This window comes from Esox lucius, chromosome 24 (genome assembly GCF_011004845.1).
Source record: "Esox lucius isolate fEsoLuc1 chromosome 24, fEsoLuc1.pri, whole genome shotgun sequence".
NCBI classification, from domain to species: Eukaryota; Metazoa; Chordata; class Actinopteri; order Esociformes; family Esocidae; genus Esox; species Esox lucius.
The window spans coordinates 13,796,970-13,822,995 of NC_047592.1; the positions used below are offsets into that span (position 1 = coordinate 13,796,970).

Consider the following 26,026-nt stretch of genomic DNA (forward strand, 5'->3'; position numbering starts at 1 on the left):
GCTCAAGACAAACTTATTCGATGTGCTGAAAAAACAAAACCTGGAGTTTTATTAAGAAAAAGACTCAAACCGTGTACCATAGATAACGATGCATTAACTTATACAATCCCAGCATTCACCTTGATGAATCAGCCACAGCGGTACTTCAACCAGAAGATGGACAGACACTGTGGCCCAATTCCAAACAAACAGCAAGTGGAAGTAACATGGCCAAACTTTTCCCCAGCACATTTATGAACGGTACATCTGGAGCAATCACCTTTTAGCTGTACCTATGCAGTTCCTTTAGACTGACTCCAGTGCCTAAGTTAGGACATGATTGGAAATAGGAGTGATTTGGAATTGGGCATCAAACAGAGAATCATGAATCATCGATTCCCTAACGGTGGGACTCAACTGGACGATTCAGCTCTGTTTTTCAATACGGTGCGTGTAAGAAAATCACAACAAAGGTTTTTGTGGTCTTTAGTTAATGTACACGACTGTGGTGTTTGTATCCAAAAATAACATTCATGTGTATACAGCCCTGCAGATGTGTTCACTTTGCAGCTGTAAAACCTGTGCGTCTGGTATAAACCACTGGAAGGCACGTTAGCGTTTGATCTACATAAAGATAAATAGTTTTGAGGACAACCTGACGTCACTGTATTTGTTCATTTATCGCTTTAAACTGTACAATCTGAAAACACACCCACACATACACACACCAATGACATTCCAGTCCTGTCTAGATGATGGTACTCCAGGTATGCCGTTGACTGGACCTGTGGTCTCCACGGCTGATAGCACATTCCAGTAACAATGTCTGCTTGGTGACATGGTATAACGTCATTAAGACGGTTCCACCCACCATCACAGCACTGACAGTGATAAGCCACTGGTATGTCCTGGGAAATTACTAGCATCATGATGCAAGGGAATTTGGCTACGGTTCGGCAGTGTCTGAACTAAGTGAAGGTTCTTATACACACATGCGCACGCACACACACACACACACACACTAAACATTAGGCATTTCCAAAGAGGAATTATTTTTAGTTTTCTTGCAACAAGATTCAGAAGTCCCCTTCCAATAAGACAGATTCATTTCCTGTTGTTTCCTTGAGTTCTTAAAGTTGTATCCCATTACGTCAACAAATGAGTTACTTTACCAAACAGGCTAATCACATATAATGCTCCTTAAATCTCTTCACATTTCCAGCTAAGGGTTCTTCAGAAAACTTACACGACAGACCCTGCCTCACTCTCCTGCATCCAGGTTAATATTCCAGCAACGTTCTGCTGATGTTCTTGTTCTCCTGACATGTTCTCTTGTCGTTCTGTCAATGTTCGCCCTGACGTTCTGTCAACATTTGTGAGTGTTCTGATGCTCTCTCAGCATGAAGGCGCCCCCTAAGGCCTCCGGATCTCATTTGTTATGTAACGGGCTTGTTGTTAGTGACAGCCCCGGCGGCCTGCATCACCCGGTAACGCTCTCGAAGGTTCCGCCGCCGCACATGCTCATTGGTGATCTCCAGGACGTTCGCCACAGGGAACCAACCTTTCTGACCGTCTGAGAGACGAATCCCCTCGCACATACCTGGAGGGAGGGGCACAGGACCTTATAAATGAATAAATCATACCACATAAAACGTCATGAAGGATAAATCGGTAATAGGGGGAGAGGTTACGGTTAATTCAAGGGTTGAATTAGAATCGGTGGGGGAAAAGACATACAAAGTGAGTTGGGAGGATTTTTTTTTAATATAGGCTATCCCCAAGCTGCCATTTGAAGAACCTTTCTGGAGTGTGACGCTAAGTGCCGCAGGTCTTACCCTCATTGGTCTTTCGCACCACGTTGATGATCTCAGTGGGTTCCAGCGTCAGTTCGTCAGCCTGCTGAGCGACGTACGGCTCCACGCACTGCACCTGGGGACAGTCTGAGGACACATCCACTAATCACACCCACATCAACCTGAGGGCACATCCACTAATCACACCCACATCAACCACATCCAAAAAGGCAGTCCTTGTAATGTCAGGCTGAAAGTGGGTGTTTTTGGTTGAATTTGGCAGCAAGCTCATTAACAGCAGGCATTAACAGCTGCCTCACTGCGGCTTGTGTTAGTGGATTTGTGTTCCACTTATCACCAAGCTGACCCAGTATACTCACCCCAGTCCTCATATATGATCTCGTTCTCATCCCCGTCTGGGTTGCTGGGGTTGGGGAACGCTGCCATCCACCTGTGTAAGTCAGACCTGGGAGAGGAAAGACAATGGACGTAAGAGACAGAACGTTGAGTTTGAATGTGAATAGACTTTGTATTAATTTGAATACATGTACACACACACACACACACACACACACACAGCATTACTGACAGTGAGGGGGCCTTCATCAGTCTCTCCATCATTCGTCCCTGGTGGTTCTCCAGCAAAGTGAGACAGAAGCAGTTTTCATAGCTGGGGCTGGTGACCTGGTCCTCTACTATTGGCTGAACCTGCACCAGGGAGCGGTGGGCGTGGTCCAACACCACAAAACGCTCCGACCTGACAGGGATAAGAGGGGGAACTAATCACATCCATGACTGTATATGATATACAAATGTAGAACATATGAACAGAGCCACCCACAGGTTTTTGTAGGACAATGTTTCCCAATCCTGACCTAAAGCCTGTCTGGACTTGTTACATTTTGCTATTTAACCTTAAACACTAAAATGTGAAAAGTCTGGGAGGTTTGGGAGATCCTCTAACTAGCATAATCTTCATTACCCAGAGGTAGAATGACTGCAAAAGTTTGTTTTACTTCATCAGTTAATTTTTTTGTTAACTTGTGATTTCTGTTTAGCAAAGGAAAGAAGCAAAGTCGTCTCCCTCGCAAGAGGAATCTTTCTGCCAAACTCCACTTTCCAACAATGTCACCTGTTCGTAACTCCACTGAAGTGAAGCACCAAACATTTAAAAACATTTCTGAAGATGTTGTATATATACACAGGTGCTGGTCATAAAATTAGAATATCATCAAAAAGTAGATTTATTTCAGTAATTCCATTCAAAAGGTGAAACTTGTATAATGTATACATTCATTCCACACAGACTGATATATTTCGAGTGTTTATTTCTTTTAATTTTGATGATTATAACTGACAACTAATGAAAACCCCAAATTCAGTATCTCAGAAAATTTGAATATTGTGAATAGGTTCAATATTGAAGACACCTGGTGCCACACTCTAATCAGCTAATTAACTCAAACCACCTGCAAAGGCCTTTAAATGGTCTCTCAGTCTACTTCTGTAGGCTACACAATCATGGGGAAGACTGCTGACTTGACAGCTGTCCAAAAGACGACCATTGACATCTTGCACAAAGAGGGCAAGACACAAAAGGTCATTGCTAAAGAGGCTGGCTGTTCACAGAGCTCTGTGTCCAAGCACATTAATAGAGAGGCGAAGGGAAGGAAAATATGTGGTAGAAAAAGGTGTACAAGCAACAGGGATAACCGAACCCTGGAGAGGATTGTGAAACAAATGTCAGTGCTTCAAGAACCATCACGCACAGACGTATGCAAGACATGGGTTTCAGCTGTCGCATTCCTTGTGTCAAGCCACTCTTGAACAAGACACAGCGTCAGAAGTGCCTTGTCTGGGCTAAAGACAAAAAGGACTGGACTGCTGCTGAGTTATGTTCTCTGATGAAAGTACATTTTGTATTTCCTTTGGAAATCAAGGTCCCAGAGTCTGGAGGAAGAGAGGAGAGGCACAGAATCCACGTTGCTTGAAGTCCAGTGTAAAGTTTCCACGGTCAGTGATGGTTTGGGGTGCCATGTCATCTGCTGGTGTTGGTCCACTGTGTTTTCTGAGGTCCAAGGTCAACGCAACCATCTACCAGGAAGTTTTAGAGCACTTCATGCTTCCTGCTGCTGACCAACTTTATGGAGATGCAGATTTCATATTCCAACAGGACTGGGCACCTGCACACAGTGCCAAAGCTACCAGTATCTAGTTTAAGGACCATGGTATCCCTGTTCTTAATTTGCCAGCAAACTCACCTGACCTTAACCCTATAGAAAATCTATAGGGTATTGTGAAGAGGAAGATGTGATACGCCAGACCCAACAATGAAGAAGAGCTGAAGGCCACTATCAGAGCAACCTGGGCTCTCATAACACCTGAGCAGTGCCACAGACTGATCGACTCCATGCCACGCTGCATTGCTGCAGTAATTCAGGCAAAGGAGCCCCAACTAAGTATTGAGGGCTGTACATGCTCATACTTTTCATACTCATACTTTTCAGTTGGCCAACATTTCACCAAATTGTTTTTTTGTATTGGTCTTAAGTAATATTCCAATTTTCTAAGATACTGAATTTGGGATTTTCATTAGTTGTCAGTTATAATCATCAAAATTAAAAGACATAAACATTGGAAATATATCAGTCTGTGTGCAATGAATGAATATAATATACAAGTTTCACTTTTTGAATGGAATTATTGATATAAATCAACTTTTTGATGATATTCTTTTTTTATGACCAGTCAATCAATCAAACGTATTCATAAAGCCCTTTTTACAACAGCAGTTGTCACAAAGTGCTTTACAGTGACACCCGGCCTTAAAGACACCAGCACCTGTATGAATATGTATATATATATATATATATATATATATATATATATATATATATTTCTATCTATCCCCTTTTCTTTTGTTCCCTATGAAAGCCTCATACAGCTTTATGAACTTGGGACTCACCCCTTCTTGGTGGCGAGGATGAGCAGGTCATTGAAGAGGAAGAGGTAGACAGGGGTGAACTTGGGGCGCAGGTTGAAGAGGGTGCTCCCTTTGGCCATCTCCTGTAACTCACCCCGCTTTTCCAAGAAACGTGTTTGCGAAATGATGGGGATGGCCTACAAAAACCAGACAGAGAGATGGGAACGGATGTAGAGAGACGGGGGGGGGGGGGGGATAAGAGAAACAGGTGGATATAAGAATCACAAAGGCATGAAGTGACTTCAGTTGGATGGTGAATTAACTGAATAACCGGTGGGCTTGTTGATCGAATACCTTGAGTTTGTCAAACTCCAGAGTCTTAGAGAGGTGGATCAGCTCTTCCACCTGTTTCATCTTTCCCACCTGAGTATTGCACTCCTCTATGATCTGAGAGAGAGAGGGGTGTGAGAGAAAAGGCCCAGGATTATTCCCAAAATACAACATTGAAATGGTTCTAGTGGGATGTAAAATCGGAAAAAAAACAGTTGTCAGTCGCATCGCATCATCTTCCGCTTAATCCGGGGCCGGGTCGCGGGGGCAGCAGTCTAAGCAGGGATGCCCAGACTTCCCTCTCCCCAGACACTTCCTCCAGCTCTTCCGGGGGGACACCGAGGCGTTCCCAGGCCAGCCGGGAGACATAGTCCCTCCAGCGTGTCCTAGGTCTTCCCCGGGGTCTCTTCCCGGTGGGACGGGACCGGAACACCTTCCCAGGAAGGCGTTCCGGAGGCATCCGAAACAGATGCCCAAGCCACCTCAGCTGACCCCTCTCGATGTGGAGGAGCAGCGGCTCTACTCTGAGCTCCTCCTGGGTGACCGAGCTTCTCACCCTATCTCTAAGGGATCGCCCAGCCACCCTGCGGAGAAAGCTCATTTCGGCCGCCTGTATCCGGGATCTTGTCCTTTCGGTCATGACCCAAAGCTCATGACCATAGGTGAGAGTAGGAACGTAGATTGACCGGTAAATCGAGAGCTTCGCCTTGCGGCTCAGCTCTTTCTTCACCACGACAGACCGATACATCGACCGCATTACTGCAGAAGCTGCACCGATCCGTCTGTCAATCTCCCGTTCCATCCTTCCCTCACTCGTGAACAGGACCCCTAGATACTTAAACTCCTCCACTTGAGGCAGGCACTCTCCACCAACCTGAAGTGGGCAAGCCACCCTTTTCCGACTGAGGACCATGGCCTCGGATTTGGAGGTACTGATTTTCATCCCCACCGCTTCACACTCGGCTGCAAACCGTCCAAGTGCATGCTGAAGGTCCTGGCTTGAAGGGGCCAACACGACAACATCATCCGCAAAGAGCAGAGACGAAATCGTGTGGTCCCCAAACCTGACACCCTCCGGCCCCTGGCTGCGCCTAGAAATTCTGTCCATAAAAATTACGAACAGAACCGGTGACAAAGGGCAGCCCTGCCGGAGTCCAACATGCACAGGGAACAAGTCTGACTTACTGCCGGCAATGCGGACCAAGCTCCTGCTTCGGTCGTACAGGGACCTGACAGCCCTTAGCAAAGGACCCAGGACCCCATATTCCCGAAGCACCCTCCACAGGATGCCACGAGGGACACAGTCGAATGCCTTCTCCAAATCCACAAAACACATGTGGACTGGTTGGGCAAACTCCCATGAACCCTCCATCACCCTGTAGAGGGTATAGAGCTGGTCCAGTGTTCCGCGGCCTGGACGAAAACCACACTGTTCCTCCTGAATCCGAGGTTCTACTATCGGCCGTATTCTCCTCTCCAGAACCCTGGCATAGACTTTCCCGGGGAGGCTGAGAAGTGTGATCCCCCTATAGTTGGAACACACCCTCCGGTCCCCCTTCTTATAAAGAGGGACCACCACCCCGGTCTGCCATCCCAGAGGCACTGTCCCCGACTGCCACGCGATGTTGCACAGGCGTGTCAGCCAAGACAGCCCCACAACATCCAGAGACTTGAGGTACTCAGGGCGGATCTCATCCACCCCCGGTGCCTTGCCACCGAGGAGTTTCTTAACCACCTCGGTGACTTCAGCCCGGGTGATGGACGAGTCCACCTCTGAGCCCTCATCCTCTGCTTCCTCAATGGAAGACGTGACGGCGGGATTGAGGAGATCCTCGAAGTATTCCTTCCACCGCCCGACGACATCCTCAGTTGAGGTCAACAGCTGCCCACCTCTACTGTAAACAGCGTTGGTAGGGCACTGTTTCCCTCTCCTGAGGCGCCGGATGGTTTGCCAGAATCTCTTCGAGGCCAGCCGATAGTCCTTCTCCATGGCCTCACCGAACTCCTCCCAGGCCCGAGTTTTTGCCTCCACAACCACCCGGGCTGCAGCCCGCTTGGCCTGTCGGTACCCGTCAGCTGCGTCAGGAGTCCCACAAGCCAACCAGGCCTGATAGGACTCCTTCTTCAGCTTGACGGCATCCCTTACTTCCGGTGTCCACCACCGGGTTCGGGGATTGCCGCCTCGACAGGCACCGGAGACCTTACGGCCACAGCTCCGAGCGGCCGCTTCGACAATGGCGGTGGAGAACATGGTCCACTCGGACTCAATATCTCCAACCTCCCTCGGGATCCAGTCGAAGCTCTGCCGGAGGTGGGAGTTAAAGATCTCTCTGACAGGAGACTCGGCCAGACGTTCCCAGCAGACCCTTACAGTACGCTTGGGCCTGCCGAGTCTGTCCAGCTTTCTCCCCCGCCATCGGATCCAACTCACCACCAGGTGGTGATCAGTTGACAGCTCCGCCCCTCTCTTCACCCGAGTGTCCAAGACATACGGCCGCAGGTCAGATGAGACGACAACAAAGTCGATCATCGACCTGCGGCCTAGGGTGTCCTGGTGCCACGTGCACTGATGGACACCCTTATGCTTGAACATGGTGTTCGTTATGGACAAACTGTGACTAGCACAGAAGTCCAATAACTGAACACCACTCGGGTTCAGATCAGGGGGGCCGTTCCTCCCAATCATGCCCCTCCAGGTATCACTGTCGTTGCCCACGTGGGCGTTGAAGTCCCCCAGTAGAACAATAGAGTCCCCAGTCGGAGCACTTTCCAGCACCCCTCCCAGAGACTCCAAGAAGGTCGGGTACTCTGCACTGCCGTTCGGCCCGTAGGCACAAACAACAGTGAGAGACCTATCCCCGACCCGTAGGCGCAGGGAAACGACCCTCTCGTTCACCGGGGTAAACTCCAACACATGGCGGCAGAGCTGGGGAGCTATAAGCAAACCCACACCAGCCCGCCGCCTCTCACCATGGGCAACTCCAGAGTGGTGAAGAGTCCATCCTCTCTCAAGGAGTGTGGTTCCAGAGCCCAAGCCGTGCGTAGAGGTGATCCCGACTACCTCTAATCGGAACCTCTCAACCTCACGCACTAGCTCAGGCTCCTTCCCCGCCAGCGAGGTGACATTCCACGTCCCTAGAGCTAGTTTCCGTGTCCAGAGATCGGGTTGTCTAGGCCCCTGCCTTCGACTGCCGCCCGATCCTCTTCGCACCGGCCCCTTATGGTCCCTCCTGTGGGTGGTGAGCCCACGGGAGGGCGGCCCCACGTCGCCCGTTCGGGCTGAGTTGTCAGTCAGAAATGAAATTACTTATTAAAGAGCCGTGAGCAACAGCATCTTTCTCATTCGGTTGGCTGTATTTGCCCTGACACCGCAGCACACCAACTTAAGAGTGAATATAAAGTAACAGGGAAGAGGAACAACTGTGCTGGCTGTTTAAGTCACAGATGGCGTGGCGTTTGTGGGAAGGAAACCACAAGCGGAGGAAAAGACGAAAGGAGTAAACTAAGACTGACATTATACACAGGCAACCCATATTGAATGCTCTTGCAGCATGAATATGTTGATGTGAATTTGATTAACTGCCCAGACCTACAAAAGATACTGAATGAAAACAGATCCCTGGCCATCCTCTGAATTTTCCGTTCCACACAGACAACCTACTTGGTTATATTGTCATTGTCTGCGGTGTCCCACCCTATCACCATAGGATATCCTCTGTCACACAATAGACCAGAGGGATGATGTCACCTATTCCAGAACGCAGTGGAACTCTGCTTTATAATAGAGCAGTTAGAATGTCCGTGGGCGGAAGGTATGTTACCTTGGAAACAGACTCCAGGGCCTTTGAGGCAGTCTGTTCCTCTTTCGTCCCCTCTTCTGTTCTCCTCAGGATGTTCTGATAAACAAAGACAACGAGCTGTGTAAGACAATACAAACAGATCATCTGAACACATTTTACGAAGAATTCTGGTTTTGCACTTGTCGTTTTGTTAGAGAACCCTTTGTAGTCCAGTTGACAGCAGCCTGTGACTACTAAAGACACCTCACCTCGATGAGCATCTTGATGCGTGTGATTCGCTGGAAGGGCAGCAGGAGGAAGGACATGAAAGGCAGCCGTTGGCACAGGGGAGACTCCTGCAGACGGTTTATGACTGTGGCAAACTCCACATTGCTTTTACTGTGGGGACAAACACATAGTCCAGCAGCCCATCTTCACCTGGTTGACTGTCAGACCTCAGACTTCTATATTCTAATATAATAAGCAGGACATCCATCAACCAACGTTACTGCTACGACCTAAAAGAGCCATACTTACAAAAGGGTTGTGAAGGTCTTCTCCTGGTAGATCTGGTTACGGACGTAGTCAATGTAGGCCGGGAAGTTGTGCTGGGCGTGGTAGTGGATGATGTCACAGATGTCGGAGAACACCAGACTTTCGTCCATACGGTCCTCCAGGTCCTTTAGAAACCTAATGGGGTGGAGTGAAGGGTTAGGAAGGTCAAAGGTTATGGTTGAATCTATTGCTGAGAGGTTATCACCATAACAGTAAAATGTTGGGAAACGGGGCTGAAGCACAAGCCTGCGCGCTTCCTTCACCTGTGCACCTCCCACCGCTGCACCCTATACATTGTACAGTTCTCCAACAAGCAGGACTGGCTTTTATTAGCCTCTGACGCTAATAATTTATCAACATGGGTGAGGTGTCATTCCCTCTATCCATCTGACTCCAAACTGTTTTAACCAAGTGTTTATTTACTCCTCTTTCTCACCTCTCGCTGACCTCCCGGACTCGCAGGATGTTGGAGAAGAGGGTCTTCCTGTCCCGGATGATCAGAACCTCATCCAGTTCCCGGGAATCCAGGAAGTGTTCGGTGAGAACTTTCAGAGAGCGCAGGTACGATGCTTCCGATGTCAACACTTCAAACATACTCTAAGGGGAGTGAAAGGGAGGACGGGGTAGTGAATGAATGCATCATGTAATTTAACATCACCCTCTTTTGTCTGTTCTTCCTGATAATTCTAGAGTGAAAACCTGAATCTGAAAACCCAGAACTGATACCCAGACCCCACACTGGCTGACCACATGACAATGTCCAGTCAGCTCCCCCTCCTTTATCGGTACCCCCCTGTACCCCCTTTTCCCGGGCCCCTGTTCCTCACCTCCTGGTACTTGCACTGCTCAGGGCTGAGTTTCTCCAGCACCCCGCTGTCTCGTACTCCCGGGAGGTCCCGCCACAGGGAGCTCTGGCCCATAGAGGGCAGAGGAATGGTACTGCCAGGCGCCGCGTTCCCCACGCCCCCATGGCGGTTGGTCCAGTCCATGTGGTAGTCGGCACTGGTCTTGCTGATGTTGCGGCACACGGTCTGCCGGCGGATCTCCTTGGTGATGACGGTGGCGCGGTACGTCTGGTACAGAGGCTCTGAGGGGGCGACAGGGCAAACAGTCCGTCAAGGCAAATCCTGTTTATTTGGTGTGATGCACGCGGTCCCACGCCACCCTGTAGCCTGATTCTACTGGGGTTTTGGTTGTGTTCTGGTGGTGTTTTGGTTGTGTTAGGTAACCGTACCATCCTGTAGCCTGGTTTCCCAGTCGATAGAGGCCCCTCTTTTGAGTGTAGCTACAGGAGCCCTGGGACAAGACGAAATAGGCAGGGTTATTACATTGTGTTATAACATAGGGCAGGGTTATTACATTGTGTTATAACATAGGGCAGGGTTATTACATTGTAATATTTCACTAGGTAGGGTTACTTTGTTGGATTATTCCATAGAGCATTACTGACTGATTTAGAAATAGATTCAGTAGTAAAACTAGGAAGATGGATTCATTCATTGTCTGTCTGTCTGTCTGTCTCTCTTTTTCTTTCTTTTTTCTTAAGGTAATCACTGACACAAATATTTCAGGAGAGAAGAGAGGAAGATGGACAGATACAGTAGACGGGTAAGCTAACCGGTCTTTCTCAGTGTCCTCCTTCACTCCTTCTGTGCTTCCATCCTCGTCTTGTTCTAGACGAAGACATGAAACGTGAGCAGCATGAAATGGATGACATTAGAAAACAGGTTCACCCAGGATTTGCTTTTACACCAACCTTTTATAGCTTGGTTGACGGAATGAACCGAGATGCTGAGTCTCCTGTCATCCCGACCCATCTTGGGGGGCTGAAGTGGGGCTAGTCGGGCGGGCATGGAGGTGCTTGTCGGGGGCGTAGGGGGTGTTCGGTGGCATACGACGAGGTCAGGGGAAGGGTTTGGGGATGAGGGGCGCAGACAGCGCCACTCCTCCGCCGTGGGCTGGGGTAAGGGGATCCCGCCCCTGTGAACGGGCGTGATGTTCTGGCCAGGCGCTTTGGACTTGTCCTGGGTGAGGGGAACTCTGGGCGGGAGGGCTGGCGGAGCGTTCTCCACAGTCTGGGACTGATCTGAATCGGACAAGATGGATGTATTCTCCTCGGAGTTGCTGAAGGATAGTTTTGAATGCCGTGCCGCTTTCCGTACCTTAATAAGAGGAATGTCCAGTTCTTGGCAGACCTTCTTAGGTGTTTGCTCCACCACTAGTAGGGTAGCTTCATATATGGAGTCATCCACCTCATCTATGTAGGCTTTTGAATGGCTAAGGGGAGACTGGCTTCGTTTAGGGGGGATAGGGGGTGACTGGGGGCGTTTTATGGCCAAGGTGGTCATGATGACCTGGGTTCCAGGGTCAGATTTTCTCCGGTTCCCTCTGGCTATCATCCTATCCAGAACCTGGTTGAACCTGGCCTTCTTGAACCTCTGCACGTCGTCTTCCTGACTTCGCCAACCGCTCTTCTCTTTCTTCTCGTCCCCTACCACACTCGGCCCCTCCCCTCCCCCCTCTTTCGTTACCTCCTCCAGCAGAATCTCTTTTTCCTTCCCCCCCTCCTCCACCTCCTTGGCATCCTTCTCCTCATCACCCTTAAACTTCCCCATGGGCACCCACACCAGTTTCATGCCAGGCCGGTGGTGGTGGCAGACACAGCTGCAGTCCTGGTCACAGCATGAGATAGGGGCTGTGTCTAAACCATGCTCCACCTCCGCTTCTGCTCCTATCAGCTGATGGTCCACATCCTTTCCATCAGGTACTGGAGGAGATGAAGGGAGAGAGAGTTAGATGGTTTGTGGAGCACTAACAAAACATCAGTTACAGAACATACTAAAATAACACGTGACTCGTGTCACATCTCTAGCGTATTACATCATCAACGTATCTCATCACTAACATAATATCCCTTTTTTACATCGACTGCCTTCGTTTTGTTAATGATTTGCTGTAATGGGAAATTAGAAAAGGGTCAGAAAGAAAAAAATCAAATGTTTTAGACTGTTTTCTTTGGTGCTACAGTATGTGAACACTGAAACACGTTGCAATCCTTATCCCTTCTAGATCTGGACTGAACCTTAAACCTTGACAGACTACAATCTTCTATGAAAAAAATCTGAATGCATGGGTTGCTTCTGTGTAATCTGAGCATTAACAATTAAAATATGAATGTACATTTCATTGGAAGTGGATGTGCCTAGATAATGAGAACAACAGAAACCTCTCTGTTTAGATTATCTCTCTGTAACAGAAACCTCTCTGTTTATCTCTCTGTAGGAATGTTTACAATGGTCATATGGCATGGGGGTTGACTTCTAAAGACATGGTCTTAGTTAGAAACGCCCTTAATGTATAGGCTAGCTGGTAACCAACATTACAGTGAGAAGATAATGGAACGTTCACCGTATGACATCTGTGCTGCAATTTTCCAATAAACGTGAGCAAACTTCTCCCTCGATTTGATATGGGTTCTACATTATTTGACCACTATACGAAACCGCCGATTTCTAACACTTCCCATCTTGTCAGTTCAAACAGCTGTATCCTCTGATAACAGGGTATACTGGTTTCACTGTGTGTGTGTGTTCTCTAAATCTCTTCTGTGTTATAAAGCAAAAGGTATTTCATGCGGAGAAGGATCAAGGATCTCCATTAGCTGTTACACATTCAGCAGCTATTCAGCTTTCTTGGGTCCACATTAAATACCTGACAGAGTACAGACAACAGACTGGGTAAGGGACAACATACTACTGAAGTTATTACATTCAATTAAAATAAATAATTACTATCAGGTTAAGAGTCTCAGCTTTTATTTTAGGATATATGTGAATAAATTGGTTTCACCACAAATGAACCAAAAGTATTGGGACAATTGTCTTGACAGGTGTTTCTGGTTAGTTGGGGGTGTAATTACATCTCATAATTTGGGGAATCATAAGAGAGATGTCAATATTATATATAGAGATGTCATTGCACTTGCAACACAAGAGATTGTGGGTTTGATTCCCACGGGGGACAGGGTCAGAAATATATACCCTCTCTAATGTAAGTCACTTTGGATAAGAGCTTCAGCCAAATTACTGAAATGTAAATGTAGTCTTAATTCTTGGCATTGCATTTACCTTTGGAGTCTGCTATCGCTGTCTGTCAACATGAAGACCAAAGTCAGTGAATGTTAACAAAGCCATTATGAGGCTATGATGTCCAAAACTTTTATATGAAACATATCCTCAAACAGTTTGGAACATCATTAAGGAACGCAAAGGATGACCAAAGAATGCTAACCATCATAAAAGAAAATCTCAGGGAGGTCAGGAAATCTCTCCAGAAGGTAGGAGTGGATGTGTGAGTCACTAACAGCAGAAGACTTCAAAAGCAGAAGCACAAAGGCTACAGTGCAAAGTGAAAACCCCTAGTTCGCTTTAAAAACAGGAGGGCCAGGTTAAAGTACTTAAAAGTCTGCACAGTTCTGAGAAAGGTATTGTGGACAGAAGAGACAAAGACAGCTAAAGTACCAGTAAATGCCTCCAAGTCATTGGACAGTGCTTCATTATACAGCAATGACCTCAAATATGTATATACTCAAGTTCAAGTGGTTTATTTGTCATTTGCAATAACAAGTTACGGCAATACAATTATTGGTTTTCCTACTCCCGACAATGCAGTTAAAAGTTAAAAAGTAACAGTAATTATGATTTTTTTAAAAATAAGATAACACAATCAATCAGTAATAACACTGTGCAAAAACACACATCAATAATAATAACTATACAACTGTACAACTGTAGTGCAATGTAAAAGTGACAGATGAGCATGATATAAAGTGACAGGTGTGCATGGACTACGGATGGAAGGGAAGAGGGGTTCCCGAGTTGAGCAGCCTTATAGCCTGTAGAAAGAAGCTGTCCCGTAGCCTGTTTGTTTTGGACAGAATATTCCTGTATCTTCTGCCTGACGGCAGCTTGGTAAACAGTCCATGGCATGGGTGGCTGGGATCTGTAATGATCTGTTTGCTCCTCCTCCTACACCTCTCTGTTTAGAGATCTTGCAGGTTTGGCAGGTCAGACCTTGTGATGCTCTCTGCTGTTTTAATCACCCTTTGAAGTGCTTTGCGGTCGAGGGCGGTGACACAGCCGGTCAGGATACTGTCATTGCAAGTGGAATATATCAGCAAGGGAGTTTATCAGGGTCAGTACAGCGTAAAGTTTTCAACGCGCCAAGTTATTCTCCAGATTAAAATACAATGTAACCTGACTTTCATTAGCTGAATATTAGACCAGAAGGTGGCTGCAGTACCGGCCTGGCAGATTAATAACGGAAAATATTTCCAGCTTCTGGTAGGGTCAATGTATTATTGTAAACGTTAGCACCTCTTAACTTGGACATATATCCCAATACATTTGGCCCCCTGAAGTATGTGTATGCATTAAATGGCTTGAGATTTCCAATTGCTGAAACCAATACACACATACCCTCAAATAAAAGCAAAGTATATGAACATTAACCTGAGTAATTGTTAGATTTACATGTGCCAGTGGGAGTGGCTAAGACCCACACTGCAACATACATGTGGGAGTGGCTAAGACCCACACTGCAACATACATGTGCCATTGGGAGTGGCTAAGACCCACACTGCAACATACATGTCCCAGTGGGAGTGGCTAAGTCCCACACTGCACCATACATGTGCCAGTGGGAGTGGCTAAGACACACACTGCACCATACATGTGCCAGTGGGAGTGGCTAAGACCCACACTGCACCATACATGTGCCAGTGGGTGTGGCTAAGACCCACACTGCACCATACATGTTCCAGTGGGAGAGGCTAAGACAGCTGGACCGACTGAGGACACGTCAAACTTTGTAAAGATAGAAAAGCTTAACAGCCCAATGCAACTGCCCCTGAGGAAAGCCGATGTCAGAGAAGGGGTTTATTGGATGTGTAACTCCCCTTTAGCATTTGATGTCACCTAAAAATGTGGCAGTCTGCTACCACTCTCAATGTTTCCTTTTTATTTACATTTTGTTATTCAGTTAGATTTAACGTTTAAGTAATTTAGCAGAACCATGGTGGCATGTCATTAACATAACAACAATGTTTTCATACATTTCACACTAACCTAACCAATTTCAAAACAGCAGCTCTTCTCCATTATTAGATCCTCTATTCATGACCTTGGTTCACTGTTCAATTCCATTGAACTTTCACTTTGCCTACTTGACCATTGCAATGATCAGTGTTATGCTTGTCAATATCAAAAGACTATTACAGATGACCCGTCAGCTATTATTTAAACACTAGTCCACTAAATGCACTAAACAAACTAAAAGCATCAGCTTGTCTAGGAGGCTGGTCTGAAATGATCTCGCAGGTGAAAAAGACGGATGTGGAGGCCCTTGGCTCTTGTGGTCATACGCGGTTGTGAAGCCGGTTGGAAGCACTGCCAAATTCTCTAAAAACAAGGTTAGGGGCAGCTTATGGTAGAGAAGTGAACATTCAATTGTCTGTTTATAGCTCTGGTGGAAAACACTGCAGTCAGCATACTTACCGCACACTCTCTCAAACCTCCAGACATCTAGGGCATAGTGTTTTGGGACCAAAAGACATTTTGAAGTTGCCTTTGCTGCCTCCAACACTCACGTGGCTCTGGGTAATGTTGATACTATTTTATCAGCTTCTTGATATGTCTCACCTGTTAGGGGCTCACTAAAAGGGATGTAAACAAACCTGCGCACAAAGCTGCAGTTCCTGAATCACTGGACCAACACTTGTCGTGTTTTGTGTATAGTTTTTGTTTGGTGTATGTATGCAAAGACTGACCAGGTGGAGGCAGTTCGATGAATGGAACTTTGGGGCCATGAGAGTCAAGTCATGTCGACTGACTGGGAAAGTCAGTGTGAGCATCTTCGGTCTTTTTCTGTGGTCTGATGGCAAGACTGTTAAAACAGCACAACCCCACCCACTGCTGGTCTTTCTTCTTTTGCTCTTAAGTTCCGCCACTTCTCACCGCTGACTCTCTTGATGCACATTAATCAGCATGCTCGCCCAGTGAGCCCCTACCAACCAACGCCAGACATCCATTAATGTTAGAAAGTCATAGTCATCAGTCTTCCCTGGCCTTAGTTTCATAGGCATCGATGTTAAGCAATTCAGTGCACAATTCAGCGTACAGTTCCTTCGGGGCCAACAGCATAAAGAATGAGAACCTCCTAACACCTTGACAAGAGGTGGTGTATAATTCTAACCAGTAGTTCTTGAAAAAGCAGTCGCAAGCCAAAACAGCTATTAGAAAGGGTGCGTCTGTCTCCCTCTTTTATATAATCTCTCTCACTCTCTTCATCTCCATTCAACATTTCTACTTACCCCTTCATAATTTGGTCAACTGCCTTGCTCAGGGACAGAACATGAGATTTCTCATTTCCCTTTTGGTACCAGGTCAGATGCTCTGACCATTAGGCTACAAGCAGCCCCAAATACCTCCCTGTACCATTTCTCTAACCAGTTACACATACAGCCCTTTCTTGGTGTGTTGTAGTACCAGTACTGAAAGTGAGTCAGTAGACCTGTTTCTACCTATACATAACTGTTTTCACCTATTCAAAACTGACTCAACCTGTTACAGGCTATTAAGGTAGTTTCAACAGGTGACTCCGCCAGCTCCAAACCAGTTTGTCTTTGATTCAGGTGAAAACATGTGTATGTAGGAGACAATAAACATGCATACCTGGGCAAAGAATTCCACTCCCCAATGAAAATAGGTGAGTACACAGACTGTACTCACGTCACATACCTAGAGGTGACTTCTGTTACAAAAAAAATTATTAGACAGCTATCTAATCCAGTTTGCCACCCTAGCTAGCTTGTGGGGTTGGACAGGAAATACTGCTGAAGGGACAAGTTCACCCAAATTATGCCCAACCCAAGCTTCTACAAATGCATTACTGGATGGTCTTTCAGAGAACATTTAGCTGAATCTAAACTGGAGACCCCAATGGATGTCTTTCAGATCCCCTTCTAAAACCCAACATGTTTTTTTAGATGGTCAAAGTGATTTCTTCCTCCTCTGTGAGCAACATTATGTTATTTTGTGTAGTGGGAAGTCAATAAAATGTACATTTTCTTTATTTGTGACACATAGCTTCTTAAAAACATGGAACCAATAATCAAAGGTCTTGTGCAGTGCTTAAGTTGTAAATCGCGAGGTCCATGGATCCGGTTGGCAAAACTATGCAAATAAAGCACATCGGTAGCGCACGAAGCGAACAACAAAAAAACTTTCACAATCTTGTCAGGAAGTGCTGAGGCTGCAGGAAAAGGCAACTTTATGAACTCTGATTGCTTTTAATGGAATATTTACAGTGCAAAGCAAACACAGCGACGTAAAAACACAAGTCATGTGCAGCAGATGGGATCTGTGGAAAGTAGGTTCAGAGAGGTTCTGAATCCTGTTCTGGCAGGATCCGGCTCAAATGAACCCCTGGTCTTGTGCATCATATTAAAATCTCCTTTAAAAAAACTTATTTTTAGATCATAATACATTTTTGATCATTTTGTGTGACTTGGAAAACAATGCTTATATTGATTTTAGGATTTGAACGGCATTTGCGCCACGGATGCAAAAACAAATTCTTGGCCTACCTGACCATCTTGGTCTAACTGACCATCTTGGCCTACATGACTGTCCGACTGGTATGCTATTCCCCTCCGGGTGCCTCCATCTTGGCCTACCTGACTGTTCGATTGGTATGCCATTTCCCTCCTCTCCGGGTGCCTCCATCTTGGCCTGCTCGCTCTGCTGACACAGGGCTCGGCTCGTCTTGATCGGCAACGGAGGGGCTTGGTTTGAGCCTGTAGCCTGCGGAAGGGTGCCCTGGTGCGGTTTGGGCTTGACTGTGGGGGCCCCCTTGTTCCTTTGGCTCAGTCGAGGTGGATCAATGGTGGAGACACTGGGCTTTTTTGTAGCAGCTCCGCAGATGCTTGGTGTAGCCTCTGGGTGACTGAACTTGCTCACGATGCTCTTGACATTACCTGCAGAATTGCAGGCTGTGCTGCCCTTCTCTCCGTGTTGGGAGGGGGTTGCTGGGGTGCCGTCGGAGGGAGAGGGTTTCTTACAAACAGGGGGCCGGGGTTTGGCCTCCTGTCTGGGGAGTAGCGGTGACGTGGAGTGTATGGAAGGTTCCTGAACAGACATATTGATGAGTTGAGGGTTGGTTTGTATTTTTGAGGGTATTACAAACAAACAGAGCTCTGACCTATCTGGGATGTCATCAGGCTTTGAGGTCAAACATCAGTCTGGGTGTGTCATTTTAACCTAGAGAGAGACAGAGAGAGAGAGAGAATTAATACAGAGTGATGAAATGGCAATCGGAAAGAAACTATTAGTATCTATCAACTGTCGTTATAATGGTTTATTACACTGAGGAGAACAAGTATTTGATACACTGCCGATTTTGTAGGTTTTCCTACTTAAAAAGCATGTAGAGGTCTGTCATTTTTATCATAGGTAAAAATCAACTGTGAGAGACAGAATCCAAAAAATCACATTGTATGATATTTTAATAATTGATTAGCATTTTATTGCATGACATAAGTATTTGATCACCTTCCAACCAATAAGAATTCCGGCTCTCACATATCTGTTTTTCTTAAGAAGCCCTCCACTCATTATCTGTATTAATTGCCCCTGTTTGAACTTGTTACCTGTATAAAAGACACCTGTCCACACACTCAATCAAACAGACTCCAACCTCTCCACAATGGCCAAGACCAGAGAGCTGTGACAGGACATCAGGGATAAAATTGTAGACCTACACAAGGCAGGGATGGGCTACAGAACAATAGGCAAGCAGCTTGGTGAGAAGGCAACAACTGTTGGCGCAATTATTAGAAAATGGAAGAAGTTCAGTCTCCCTCTGTCTGGGGCTCCAAGCAAGATCTCACCTCGTGGGGCATCAATGATCATGAGGAAGGTGAGGGATCAGCCCAGAACTACACAGCAGAGCCTGGTCAATGACCTGAAGAGAGCTGGAACCACAGTCTCAAAGAAAACCCATTAGTAACACACTACGCCGTCATGAATTAAAATCCTGCAGCGCACATAAGATCCCCCTGCTCAAGCCAGCGCATGTCCAGGCCCATCTGAAGTTTGCCAATGACCATCTGGATGATCCAGAGGAGGAATGGGAGAAGGTCATGTGGTCTGATGAGACAAAAATAGAGCTTTTTGGTCTAAACTCGACTGTTTGGAGTAAGAAGAAGGATGAGTACAACCCCAAGAACACCATCCCAACCGTGAAGCATGGAGGTGGAAACATCATTCTTTGGGGATGTTTTTCTGCAAAGGGGACAGGACGACTGCACCGTATTGAGGGGAGGATGGATGGGGCCATGTATCGTGAGATCTTGGCCAACAACCTCCTTCCCTCAGTAAGAGCATTGAAGATTGGTCGTGGCTGGGTCTTCCAGCATGACAATGACCCGAAACACACAGCCAGGGCAACTAAGGAGTGGCTCCGTAAGAAGCATCTCAAGGTCCTGGAGTGACCTAGCCAGTCTCCAGACCTGAACCCAACAGATAATCATTGGAGGGAGCTGAAAGTCTGTATTGCCCAGCGACAGCCCCGAAACCTGAAGGATCTGGAGAAGGTCTGTATGGAGGAGTGGGCCAAAATCCCTGCTGCAGTGTGTACAAACCTGGTCAAGAACTACAGGAAACGTATGATCTCTGTAATTGCAAACAAAGGTTTCTGTACCAAATATTAAGTTCTGCTTTTCTGATGTATCAAATACTTATGTCATGCAATAAAATGCTAATTAATTACTTAAAAATCATGTGATTTTCTGGATTTTTGTTTTAGATAAAGATTACAGACTTCTACATGCTTTGTAAGTGGGAAAACCTGCAATATCGCCAGTGTATCAAATACTTGTTCTCCCCACTGTATGTCAAAACGTCTGATATGCGGCAATAACACAATTTGAAGTATTTTCTAAAGTTATTGGAGCTTGCTTTCACACGTTTTACGATGTTAAAGTTGGGATAACGTTACCATACAAAACATAAGTTGGTTTGTTATCCCTCGCTTGAACATTGAGGGGTAATGTTATAGGGTTGTTTAATGCTAATTATGCAAATGTCTGCAAATCAATATTGTCATATGTCAAAGACAACTTTATTAATAAAGTACATTTAAAACAACCTTCATTGACCAAAGTGCTAGAAAGGACAAAATAACAAAGCATACAAAATATATGAAATTTACAGGTAATAAATTACATAGATACACCTAAGACACAGATAAAATAGCAGCACAGACATTTAATGCCAACTCTGCTAAGATTAAAAGCCAGAGTAAAAAGGTGCGTGTTTAGCAAGGACTTAAGTGTGTATACTCTGGGTATTTCAAATATGCAGTGGTAGGCTATTCCAGAGGATGGGACCACCCACCACAAAAGCTCAGTCCCCTCTAGTTTTTAGCCTGGCTTTTGGGACAACTAGAACTAACTGTTTATCTGACCTCAGTGCTCGGCTGGAGAATGACTATGTAAAAGTTCAGATAGATATACAGGGGCCAATCCATTTAAAACCTGAAAGACAAGCATTAAAATCTTAAAATCAATCCTGAAATGAACAGGAAGCAAATGGAGGGAGGCCAAAATTAGGGTTTTCTGATCTACCCCCAGGTACAAGGAATTACAGTAATCCAGCCGAGACGTAATAAATGCATGGATAACTTTCTCAAAATCCCTCGGAGGAAGATAGACCTTTGCCATAAGTCTTAGCTGAAAGAAGCTAGATTTCACTACCAGACTAATATGCTTATTGAGTTTGAAGGAGCTATCAAAGATAAAACCAAGATTCTTAACAAACGGTCTAATATAAGAGGCTAGAGGGCCTAGGGTACCAAGAGGATCACCCAGCAAGTTACCTCGTCCACACATAAGAATCTCTGTAGTTAATAGTGTGTATCATAGTTGGGATAGCTTAAACGTGAAACACAGTTGGTTTGGTCTCTTTAGTTTGAAAGGTAAAAGAGGTACTGTGTTAGGGTAAATGACACTAATTATGCACATTTTCATTATTGTTGATACACATAAGAATTTGGATAGCAATTTAGTTGTATGCAGGCAACCTGGTCCCGAAGGTTTTAAAGTCCTACTAATGTCAAAATAAAAAATTACTGTTTTAACTGTACAAATTATCAATGCACCACCGCACCCAGTCAAAAGTGCTTGAAACTACCCAAAAATGTTTAATGTAAGATATTTGACCCCAGAAGTGCCATTTCTTGCTGACCTCTACAGTTTCCTGAAACACAAATGATGTCAAAGGAAATGACCTCAGATGGACCAGTGGGGTTGATCAGTTTTTTTTTTTCAGAAGAAAAAACAAAAGTGCAACATTTTTACAATGCATATCGTTATTAACAAGCCACCTCACTGGTAACAAGAAATGAATACATCAGACTCCCTAACGAAAGGTAGGCAGACATTACCTAACTAGCTAGCAGACATTGCAGAGGCTAATAGCTAGCTACAATAGAACATTTCAGTTCTCAATGGCAACCGATTCTGAAAGTACATTCAACATCAACACTGGTTCTGCCATGTATTTCCTTGGTAAACATTGATGATGCAGTTATGACATTGGTCACGGTAATGAATAGAAGTACGCCAGCATGAACTAAAGAAACACAGGTATGAAAAGTTACATAAGGGAGGAGCTGAACAGTTTTGGGTGACATTCAATCAATCAATCAAATCTATTTATAAAGCCCTTTTTACATCAGCTGTTTTACAAAACACCCGGCATTAGTCAACATTTACATTTTGAATGGTGCATCTAGCTTACACACTGTGGGACAACTAGTGTGCTAAATAACAGAAACAATTCCAAGACTTTTGCTTCACAAGCCCCACTAATTAAGACGACAGCAATGTAAACACAACATGAAACACTAACCTCTGTTGTAAAATCTAATTCAGACAATACAGACTTCTCTAAGCACCGTGGCTGCAGAGACTATGATATGGTACGAATTACATTTAAGCAATGGGAACTTTGTTCTGGTAAGAGAGAACTGGAACTTTGGACTGGAAGCAGGAGGCACACCTTCCTAGACACACACAACAGGTAGTATTCCAGAAAATGAAACGCCCACCCAGAAGTCAGACTTGTTTGAGCAATAACTATCCTTCTGGGAATTCCGCTGACACCGCAGTCTAGAATGGTGATAATAGTCATAGCTCACTTACTCGAATGAAGGTATGCTTATAGTAATCGGCTGTGTCAGATATGCAATGAATATCATCTGTCAGTGTGCGTACATGAAAAGAAAAAAGTTGAATATTCTGAGAGACACTTGGGGGTCAACTGATATTAGGAATAGCTAACCACACCTTTGACAAGTACAGTCAGGTACTGAAAACTGGTTTGGTTATACCTTTCACAAAACTCAACAATAAAACCCTAATGCTTCATGCCAGAGTCGATTCAGCCATTAGAAAACGTTTGTTTTCTAACAACAGCAAAGTAAATGAGGGGATAAAGGGAGAGATATTTGGAGGGGAAAGGGACGGAAGACATGGAAAGGAGTGAAAAACGGGTTTTAGAATGGACTGAGTGGTCATGTGCTCTGGCTGAAGAGACAAAAATACTCAATAATGTTCCTTGCATCAATGTAATTTGAGACTACTGCGGCTCGACCACGACTGGGAACCCCTTTAATGCTGGGAGAAGTGATTGTCACCATGTAAAAAGTCTCAAGCACAACGTGGTACTTCCTGTGGGTGTGTCCCCGGCAAACATTCTGCACCCACCATCAGGCATTGCATCTGTTACCCTGTAAGGAAGGCTGGGCGCGTTGCGTTCAATACCCCATAGTTGTTCCATTCACTACATTCAGACAGAAAACAGCTGAGGCGAGGACACTGTCGTTTCTAGCGCTACATGAAGGCCAGACGATGTCATCAACAAATCAGTTGTCTCACAGAGGTTCTTCATAATTAAAAATAAAAGCCTGCCACACCATTCTACCCTGTATATGCTATCCATTAGCTACCCACAGCTGTGGCCATAGGAAAACATGACATACAGCAAGGCTTCCTTACAGGGAGGGGATCGAATTAAACACGGTGATAGATTATTAAAGCACTAAGATCATAAACGTCTCATTCGTATCCACCTTAACTCCAAACAGTAAGATATCAATCCAATTACCCATTATTTTCAATAATGACGTACTATAGTGTCTCTGCTGCATGCACACCATCTGCACCTTCTCCATGCAGTCACCCGACTACGCAGCTCAGATTACAGGGCTGTCATCCTTACAGGCGTCAAGTCAATTCAGGCAAGGTCTACAGAAGCTAGTCTCCTAGTTTCTCTGAAAGGTATTCATAGTGAAGGGGAAGTCTCTCTTTTAATGTGGATGACAATGTTAACAATGCTGGCATCTCAGTGTCTCTCCCCTGTTGTCTGTCTAATAGGGATGTTAAAACAGCTCGTCGGACAGGTTTGTGAAGTCGTGTGGTTGCCTCTGATACATACTGTTACACAAGGTACAGCATGTTTTACTGGAAGAGGACGATGAAGACGTGGGATGACTGGAAGAAATGTCTTGCATAGATAACGTATGATCTTTTCTTTTGATACACTCCAGGTTACTTCAGGTTCCTTTCCCGCACATCTTATAAAGGTCATACGACTGCTTTTGCCCCAGGGTCTGATTAACAATGTTAGTGGATTGGCCTCTTGCTGAGAGTCAACATAGACAAAAAAAAAGGAATGGACAATACATTAAGAAATCAATTTAAAGAATGATGGCTGCGTGTGTTTGGCAGACAGGGTACAGACTCTTAGGTCCAGGTCACTACCAGTCTATCACAAGACCTGTCACACCATGATACTGACATTATATCTCTATCGATCTCCAGGCTTCATTTTGTTTACATGTTTTTATTCATCCAATAAGAGTCCATCTAACATTCCTAAGTGATATTCTAGAGTGGAACCTCCCTGTGTGTGTAGCCATCTGCTCTTAATTGTCACCATAATGGGTCAGTCGGTGTTGTCTTGTGTTCGGTGAGGAGGGGGAGCTTTTGGTACATAAATGTAGAGCACTGAACAAAGCTTCTAGGGTAGACTTGCACAATAGCCATTGTAGAATATTTTTTCTGTCAGTGTTGGCCAGAAGGAAAGGAGAAAGTAGGCATTTGGACAGGAACTAAAACACTCACTGCTTCTTAGCATAGTGCATTATTCATGTTCAAAACCTTAAATATAGTTGGTAGGTTAAATATAGTCGCTAGGTCGAGTTGTGAACATTCATGAAAAAATAAACCTGTAGTTAATGTAAACACACTGATCCTGTATGATGGAAGTCATCTGAATGGAAAAGTGTAATGTCACAATATTTGATTTATTTATTCATTCTATCAAACTCGGAAAGAGAGAGTGGTCATGAATCATGCTACTCACCGGTAGACTAGCGTCCACGTCCGTCCACAATCATCCGACTATCCAAAAGCGTTCAGTTGTAGGGTTGCGCTCTCAACGATTTGTATATTATTACACAGTCGAGGCTAAACTAGTCGGATAATCAGCTTCTTATTACGAACAAAAACAGCAATTTCATAAACGAGAAGACGCTATTTAACAAACATCGAAAACGTTACACTCAGTATTCCATCTTGTTTCATTGTATAGGTGGTAGTTTGCATGTATCTGTGCAGTTCGGGAGAGATGTCATCCGCGGTTGCCAGTTCTTTGTTTCCTGCTTGGGTTAGCCTACGCCTGCTGTTGCTCTGCCGGTATGGGGTTCTGCCACCCCCAACACTGGGATTTCTCCACTCCACTCCACCCCACCCCACTCAATCCCTCCCTCCCTCCCTCTCTCTCTCTCCAGTTAGCCCTTCTGTCTCCTTACTCCAAAACAACACAACTCGCCCATTTAATTAAGTAAACCTTATTTGAAAACAAGACTGGTAATAATAGAAGTACTTTTGAGAACAGCAACGTCAGTAAAAGAGACAGAAAATGTCATTTAAGTGATTTCGATCTCCTCATTTTTTTTGTATAGGTTCTTTATTGTCTAAATTCAGAATAGCATAGCCCAATTTGTTTGCTTATTAATTTTCTTTGTTTATGCAGGTGACCATGTTAACACTAGCATAAATAGCCACAAACTGATTTTCTTGTGAAATTAGATTCCACAGTCACCAAGTTAACAGGGGAAACAAAATGAGCTTGGTCATAAGATATGATAAGGCAAGAATGTGGTAAAGGTTAGGGTTACATTTAAAATCAAATTCTTTCCAGGAACAGGTTCAGTAAGAACAGCCATTGATTTATAGACATTTTCACAACTTTGGTATTTGTGTTAGTGATTTGTTTGTTCTAGTTGATTCTCTTAATGTATGCAGATGAGTGTGGTTCTATAATTTGAACATTTCTAATCTGGCCTTCAAACCTTGGCCGTCTAATCAACACCCACTTACAATCGGCTAATTATTGCCCATGTAGAAAAATACATTTGTGAATACTTAAACAACATGTGTTCACTAATGTATGAACTTTGCTCCAGATTAGCACTTCGGAAAAATGACAAAAATGTACAATGTATGTGAAGCATCTATGACGTATCATGAAACACTGAGGCAC

The 26,026-nt window shown here is 45.1% G+C and overlaps 1 protein-coding gene across 5 annotated transcripts; it reads right to left on the bottom strand.

The window, feature by feature from the left end:
- Positions 1-23: 23 nt before the first annotated feature.
- On the bottom strand, positions 24-25,194 carry si:dkey-38p12.3 (rho guanine nucleotide exchange factor 15). Of its 5 annotated transcripts, none has more exons than XM_010905099.5 (17): positions 24,845-25,194; positions 20,883-20,952; positions 18,094-18,676; positions 11,116-12,126; positions 10,978-11,032; positions 10,594-10,655; positions 10,187-10,446; positions 9,796-9,956; positions 9,342-9,494; positions 9,074-9,203; positions 8,847-8,921; positions 5,050-5,142; positions 4,738-4,892; positions 2,362-2,529; positions 2,153-2,238; positions 1,815-1,919; positions 24-1,579 (listed from the first exon to the last, which is right to left on the bottom strand). In XM_010905099.5, exons 3-17 carry the CDS (start codon positions 18,554-18,556, stop codon positions 1,416-1,418), a joined length of 3,141 nt encoding a protein of 1,046 aa, XP_010903401.2. In that variant the 5' UTR covers positions 18,557-18,676; positions 20,883-20,952; positions 24,845-25,194; the 3' UTR covers positions 24-1,415. The 5 variants fall into 5 exon arrangements, with proteins under 5 accessions (XP_010903401.2, XP_019899142.2, XP_034146549.1 ...); XM_020043583.3 differs by lacking the exon at positions 24,845-25,194 and adding an exon at positions 22,328-22,379; XM_034290658.1 differs by lacking the exon at positions 20,883-20,952 and having other exon boundaries at positions 18,618-18,676.
- Positions 25,195-26,026: the final 832 nt, after the last annotated feature.

What these genes read in the sequence shown, in the direction of transcription:
- si:dkey-38p12.3 (XM_010905098.5), bottom strand. Translation starts at nt 18,556, where the DNA reads ATGTCTGTTCAGGAACCTTCCATACACTCCACGTCACCGCTACTCCCC. An exon ending in CATACCAATCGAACAGTCAG is followed by an intron (nt 12,127 to 18,093) that starts GTAGGCCAAGAT and finishes CATCTCCTCCAG; the next exon opens with TACCTGATGGAAAGGATGTG. An exon ending in ATCCTCGCCACCAAGAAGGG is followed by an intron (nt 2,530 to 4,737) that starts GTGAGTCCCAAG and finishes TATCCCTGTCAG; the next exon opens with GTCGGAGCGTTTTGTGGTGT.